Source organism: Nuphar pumila, chromosome 13, assembly GCF_984573655.1.
Source record: "Nuphar pumila chromosome 13, dmNupPumi1.hap1.1, whole genome shotgun sequence".
Classification (NCBI taxonomy): domain Eukaryota; kingdom Viridiplantae; phylum Streptophyta; class Magnoliopsida; order Nymphaeales; family Nymphaeaceae; genus Nuphar; species Nuphar pumila.
Window position 1 is genome coordinate 71,388,342 of NC_143261.1, and position 7,470 is coordinate 71,395,811.

General features: G+C 41.2%; 1 protein-coding gene across 1 annotated transcript; it reads left to right on the top strand.

Moving 5' to 3' along the window:
* The first annotated feature begins 1,890 nt into the window (after nucleotides 1-1,890).
* On the top strand, nucleotides 1,891-6,416 carry LOC149818665 (flavonol 3-O-glucosyltransferase UGT89B1-like). The gene is made up of 2 exons (XM_089984609.1): nucleotides 1,891-2,885; nucleotides 5,749-6,416. The coding sequence occupies exons 1-2, from the start codon at nucleotides 1,901-1,903 to the stop codon at nucleotides 6,198-6,200; spliced, it is 1,437 nt and encodes a 478-aa protein (XP_089840735.1). The 5' UTR covers nucleotides 1,891-1,900; the 3' UTR covers nucleotides 6,201-6,416.
* Nucleotides 6,417-7,470: the final 1,054 nt, after the last annotated feature.

Sequence of the window (7,470 nt, forward strand, 5' to 3'; positions counted from 1 at the left end):
AGAGAGAAGAGAGAGAGTGTGAGAGGGTTGGTGTTCATGGCCTTCTCCAGGGAGAACTCTTTGCCTCCCTTGATTTCTTCTATAGAGAGAGAGAGAGGGTTTTACAGTGTTTTACGGAGAAAGAAGAAGAAGACTTTGAAGAGTCAACATCATCCTCGACTTTCTGGATTGAGGACATGTTTGTCCTTTTTTCGAACTGTTTGTTTTTTCTTTTTTGAATGAAGAGCATTTTTGTCATTTTCTCAAACCATCGCTTTATGAGAAGAATAGCAAGAAAGGGTACTTAAGTCTTTACAACAACACCAGAGTCCGATGCAAAGTTATGTCAACATACACGGGAATACGAGCCCCATGTGCATAAATACGTGGCGCTCATTCATCCCCCCGAACACAGACGTGGGATTCAGTGAATCATCGGGGGTGAACATACACCACCCTCTCCTAGGGGTGACAGGTATGGTCCAAAAGCACTCGATTTTTGTGCTCTCTTTTCTACTCTCGAGCACACAAGCATGCTAATTGCGATTTCTGTGCTCCGGCTCGCGCTTCTCTTCGTTTGGATCGGGAAATGAAAGAGGGATAAAGCCGGGAATGGGGGCTAAAATCAAAACTCATGCGGGGGGATGAAGGTGAGAATGGACTTACTTTTTTTTCCCGTCCTGCTCCATCCGATTTCTGCCTTGCTTCACCCAGCAAAAAAAAAAGTTCATGTTCAGCATGACCTGATCTGCTTCCCCTAAAGAGGGCCAGCTTGCAAGGTCCAATCACCTCCGGTTTTTTCCTCCTCCATTGGTATCGATTCACCTTCAATACAAAACAAGTCCAATTATTTCTAGAATAAATGGGACCCAATCAAATGTATTATTTTATACGAACCAACTACCAAATGTAGCTCACCATTCTCCAACTTTACTCCAAAATGGAGTGCAATAAGACGAGAAGTGGGACCTGCATCTATGTCCAAGTACTTTTCTGGCTTTTTCTTTTTTCAAAAACTTCGTTTAGGGTTAATGTATGATGAGTTTACGTATCTAGCCACTTCAGCTTTCCACATGTTTAAGGTACACTCGTATCTTTGTAAAAACTTTCTCGTGACACCACGTTAACGGGTTGGGTTTACTCAGACCCAACTCCAAGCAAACCTTATAAGGTCCGGGTATAGTGATAAATAATAAGACTCGGTTCAGACCCAAAGGTCCGATTAATACATGGACCTGGGTATAGTTTGGGAAATTTTATACCCACCAGACTCGGACTCAACCCGAGTTATGATTAAGACCCAAAAAATTTCAATGTAAAAATGATAAAAAGTATGGTTTTATCCAGTATGATCCGGGTCTGGTTTATGTAGTTTTTATTGGGTCCGGTGTAGTTTTTCTTATAGTGAACTTGAAATAAGATATCATACCCCAAAAACCAAGTCCAAGTCTAGTTCCACCTGGATCCGAACCAGACCCTACAAGTTGACGAAAATCTAGCCGTTTCAAAAAAGGCGTGGTCCTGTGTACAACATTTGCGCACTTTTCAAAGCGAGTCCTAGTCCAAAGCAGCGCTGGGCTCCATGGGGTCAAAGGCTTCCAGTGCCTCGCCTTACCGTTTGTCCATGCAACTGCGCTGCATGGGAATATCTCTCTCTCTCTCTCTCTCTCTCTGGATTGAAGTAATATATTAAGAGGCACCTGTGCATGAGCTCTCCTGACTTTTTTAAGAGAGAGAGAGAGCCGAAAAGCAATCAACGTTACTTAAAAGTGAAACTCAACAAAGCGTTGAGACCCACAAGCACAAACACAAACACAACAGCATAACATGAGAACACCAATAACACAATACAGAACACTCATTGAGGACCACAAACATTTATATGAGGATCGGTTTGCGGAGAGAGAGAGAGAGGTCGGCAATGACGATGACTCCCCATGTGCTGGTGGTGCCGTACCCAGCGCAGGGCCATATGATCCCTATTTTTGAGTTCGCCCATCTGCTCGCCACCTGCTCCGTCCACATCACCGTCGCCCTTACCCCGAAGAACCTCCGATTCCTTCAACCTTTCCTCTCCGACTCCCTCCCCATCCACCCCTTGATCCTCTCCTTCCCCCAATCCCCCGACATCCCCCCAGGCATAGAGAACATACAAGACCTACCCAAGGGATCCTTCGCAGCCATGATGCTCGCCTTCCGAGCCCTCTCGGATCCACTTCTCCAGTGGGCTCGAGCCCAGCCACAACCTCCCACGACCATCGTCTCGGACATGTTCCTGGGCTGGACTCTCGACTTGGCTCGGTCGCTGGACATCCCTCGGATCACTTTCTACACCTCCGGCGCCTTCGCGATCTCGGTCGTCAACTCGCTCTGGCTGAACACACCGGACCGACCCGCGCACCGGTCCGACGACGACCTCTTTCCGATACACTTGCCCGATGTACCCGGTTCTCCCTCCTTTCCGTGGTACCAGCTCTCTCCGGTATATCGGAAATACAAAGAATATCCCGGTTCTCTGGAGTACCTGAGGGAGTCCTTCCTCGCTAACGTCGTGAGCTGGGGCAGCGTCTTCAACTCGTTTCGTGGGATCGAGGGGACGTTTCTCGACCACCTGAGGGAGAGATCGGACGGGGAGCGAGAGGTGTGGGCGGTGGGGCCGCTGGTCCCTCAGTGGGAGGAGGACAGGGTAGCGGAGAGGGGTGGACCCAGCGGCGTCGGCGTCAGGGAAGTGATATCGTGGCTAGACTCGAGGGAGCGGCGCTCGGTTGCGTATGTGTGTTTCGGGAGTCAGCCGGTGCTTTCGGACCTGCAGGCAACGCAGTTAGCGGCCGGGTTGGAGCAGAGCGGCGTCGCCTTTCTTTGGTGCGTCAAGCAGGTGAAGGCCGGGGACAACAATCACAGTCAAGGTCGGTGCTCTCTCTTTTTCTCTCTCTATATATATAGTGGTCGCCGCCTGATCCATGGTCATTGTTGCTTAATTAAAACCCACCGACGCTACGGTGATTTTAGCACAAGCCCCAATGGATTAAGCAGTTAACATTTATCTTTTATATATTATATATATGGAAAAAATTGATAGTTGCTTAATCCATAGTTGCCTAAACAAAATGGAGTTACTCGGGTTCCAAATATTATCACGACGACGATATGATCCATTTTGCTCACGTGATCACACCTAGGTAACCATTTTCTTTTCAGTTGGCTATTTACTCTACATTATCCCTATGAAGGGTAATGTTGTTATTTTTATGCACGTTATTATCTGTTTGTTACCCCCGGTACAGCCAAGGCAGGTTATATGTCCCCCCTCCCCAAACACGCAGGTGCCTGTTCTGGAACGAGCTTCATGTATGTAATCATGTGGGTCTCGTTTTCTTGTGTGTGTCGGCATCACTTAACATGGGAGTTTGGTGCATTTGCAAAGACTTAAGTACCTTTTCACACCATTAGCATCATAAAACGATGTTTTGAAGAAATAACAAAAATGTTCTCTCATCAGAAATGGTTAAAATCATCATCATTTTCGCAGTAAGGAGTAAATTTCTCTGCTTTAACAGGAGCTCCTCGTAATATGTATCCTTAAATCTTTCGGATCACCCTTCAACGATGTACCATCTGCTGTAACAGGAGCTTCGATTGACAATGCACTTTTGCCATCGTCTACTGTTGTTGAAGCACTCTTTGTCGCTGTCTACTGTTATCGGAGCACCTTTTGTCGTCGTCTGCTTTCACCAGAACACTTTTTGCCGTTGTCGTCATCTATTATTGTTGAAGCACCCTCGTCGTCTGTTCGTGAGAAATAGTTGAACTATCATCAAAATCAGCATTATGTCTACTGTTCATCATGATACTATGGTGCAAACGTCAAACTGAGTAGACAGAGAATAATGATTTACAAGAAAGATAATGGTGTTAACATCAAACTGAGTAGAATAGCGATTTACAATAGAAATCAGATAAGAGAGTAGCGATTTACAGTAAAAATTAGATCAGAGAGTAGCGATTTACAGTAAAATTTAAATCAGAGAATAGCGATTTACAATAAAAATCAGATCAGAAAATAGTGATTTACATTAGAAATCAGATGAGCAATTTACATTAGAAATCAAATCAGAGAGTAGTGATTTATAGTAGAAATCATATCAGAAAGTAGCGATTTACAATATAAATCAAATAAGAGAGTAGCGATTTACAGTAAAAATTAAATCAGAGAGTAGCGATTTACATGCAGACCACCTTTAGTGGCGGTTTTGGAGCGCTGCTAAAGATGTAAGTTCTGTTGGGACCTTTAACGACAATTGAAACTACCCTTAAAAAAAATTTGCTAAGGCTTGGCACATCCCTAGCAAAAATGGGACCTTTAGCTGCTCTCCAAAATTACGACCGCTAAAGCCAAAAAAAGCGCTAAAATTTTTTATGATGAGGAACCCTGTCCGAAGCGAGGAAAACCCTGCGCATTTTTTTATATATGTGTGTGTTTGGGCTATTTAAATGTTTTTTAGGATGCCATTTAATTGTTAAATTATATTTATTATAACAATTTATAAAAAAAAAACATAAAAACCAACTTAAATTAATTTAAGAACCATCCAATATGGTAACTCCTTGTCTTTAGCCGTTATCTACAAGTGACCATTTATTAGAATTTAAAATTCAAAAATAGTTTTAAGCAAGTTAAAATGAATCTAATCCAATTTAATATAAAAAGTATTCCCTTTTCTCTCTTGTTGGGGAATCCCTTATAAAAGATAATATTTATATAGTGTTCGTATTATAAGCAGTGCTATTGAGATGTGTGGCTGTCAGTGGTGGCAGCAGCGCCACTGCATACAAAATTTCCCTCTATTTGTATACATATTTTTGCTACTTTGTACTACATGTGCAATCCAGTTGCATAAATCTAACCTCCTAAATATATTCAAATCAAGAGAATTAGGTGTCATCAGGGTAGTTAGTACATTAATTATTAATCTATGTAGGCCTTTATGAAAATTTTATGTACAGAACGCAATTCAAAAGTGAGTCAATTACATCTACAATATCAACTACCAATTAGTTAAATTTAACTTCACCAATTCAAAAATCAATTTCCAATCTATAGTTGAAAAAAAGGCTTCTGGACTACAAAATAAATTAACTAAATGCCACAATAATCATGAACTGATAATAATAAATTTATGAAAGCATTGACTAATGCCACCATCAATTGACAAGTATAATAGATGTACTAAAAGTTAGTTGTCATTACATTAATAATATTTATGAGAAGTCTAAAATTATCATAATTCTCGAGTTGTACTGATAACTAAAGATCAAAACTAAGTCGAGAACCCTGTTCACTTTGAAAGGCTTTGAACGAGTCTTTCATCATCTCCATCTCTACGTCTTGAATTGTCCAAACCCGGAAATGATTTCGGGTCTGGGATATGAGCTCCCTCGTTATTGTTCTCAATTGAGATCAATGTTGTCAGTATCGGTATCGGCCCTGAATGGTTTGGCCAACAATTCAGCTGTATCGGGCGGATACGGGTACTCAAGTGAATCATTTTGTATCTGCCAAAAAATAAGAAAAAAACATTACGTGTCAATCAGAACGTGACCCATGTTAAAATAATTAACATAATATTTAAAAATAATAATTTTTAGTATTTTTTTACATTTATTAAAAAATAGCCAATTCAGGGGTGATGCTTATCGATTTTCTGCTGATACGATACGTATCGGCCCGATACTGACAACAATGATTGAGATTCCTTTCCTCTTGCTTAGTGCCGGATGGGTTCGAGGAAAGGGTGAAGGACCGGGGCATGATCGTGAGAGGATGGGTCCCACAGGTTGTGATCCTGAACCATGGCTCGGTCGGGTGCTTCTTGACTCACTGTGGCTGGAACTCAACCCTGGAAGGACTGGCTGCAGGCGTGCCCTTGCTGACTTGGCCCCTGTCTGCGGACCAGTACAGCAACGAGCGGCTGATCGTTGACCAACTTCACGTCGGAAAGCGGGCACGAGATGGTTCGGACCTGGTCCCTATATCAACCAATCTTGCGCGACAATTGGCCCTAGTGATGCGAGGAGATGGCGAAGTTAGGGCGCATGCAAGGGCCATCGGAGACTCGGCCCGGACGGCCAAACAAGAAGGGGGGAGTTCGTCCAAGGACCTAGCAAGTTTGGTGGAAGAGCTGCACAGAGTGGCCTCTTTGAACCACAAAGGGAAAATTTGAGGATGGTATGCAAAATTTGCAAGGATCCAACCCAATTTACCATGGGAGACTTTTCATTAATTTCGGATCCTAACCAAGGTTCAACCCGATCCACCCATTGATCATTTTATGATAGGTGAGTGTGAACCATGAATCTAAACTCCAATCCCATTGTATGGCAAATGTGTTTTTCTTGTTTCCTATGGAATAAAACCAAATAAATAATGATTATCATTCTCTATTGCTTACATGATGGCCCAAAACGAACCCTCCCGGGATGTGGAGGAATTCGGGTTGGGTTTTATAAAGGTCTGATCATGAATCGGGAATACCCATACATGAATTGATTGGGATCAAGTATGGGTTCGGTTTTGCGTGTACTATTTTACTTCAGGGCTGGATCACAGGATTCGAATAGATGTGTCTGTTTGAGTATAAATGGGTTCGCAATTTTTTTTGATGAACTAGTGCTGAATAAAAATATTGACAAGATCTTGGTTAAAACATTTTTTTAATCATGTAGGCAAAATATTGAGTAAGATTTAAGTTTAATTGCAAATGGTTTCGGTATAAATTCTCAGTTTCGAACAGGAAATTCATGGCCTATTGTGAAATTGGAAACACAGGTCCAAATAGACCAGAATGGACTACAGATTGAGTTTGGATCTAATTCAGAATGGATTACAAATTCTCTTTGGGTTGGGATCCAATTCATATCAAATTGAGTTTTGTCCTAACTTTACAATGCATATATTGATAAATTGATATGCATGAGGAAAGTGGGAGCTGAATTTAGTTTTGCTTTGGCATGTTAATAGTTATTTAAAAATAAAGATAAATAATCATCGTAATCATAATGGTTTGTTTTGGATTTTGTAAGGCTTTATGCATCTTGTGCAACATGTATAAATTTATGGTTGATAAATCTATGGTTTGGATCCAGATTTACAATGATCTAAAATGATCAGAAAGTGGTCCGCCGGCCTGATTAAAGCATAATTTTATAATTGTGATTATTAAAATATGCATATTAACTTGATGAATGATTTTAGGTACCTAAACAAGTTTAGAAATGCATATAATGTTGATTTTCTTTGATGTTTTGAATAGTACACATGGATAGTACGAATTTAACCTATTGGTAAATAATTGAAAATGTTATCATGGATCCATGAAATGATGAATGTTTTTCAACTAATGTTAATATAACTATTATTTGTAAGTTGGGATGTGTTATACTGACTTGGTTTTAAAATATGACATTTTGAATGCCTATCATGAGTATAGATTA

Excerpts from the sequence above, each read along its gene's own strand:
- LOC149818665 (XM_089984609.1), top strand. The coding sequence starts at position 1,901 with ATGACGATGACTCCCCATGTGCTGGTGGTGCCGTACCCAGCGCAGGGC. Across the intron at positions 2,886-5,748 it reads GGACAACAATCACAGTCAAG|TGCCGGATGGGTTCGAGGAA; the intron begins GTCGGTGCTCTC and ends CCTCTTGCTTAG.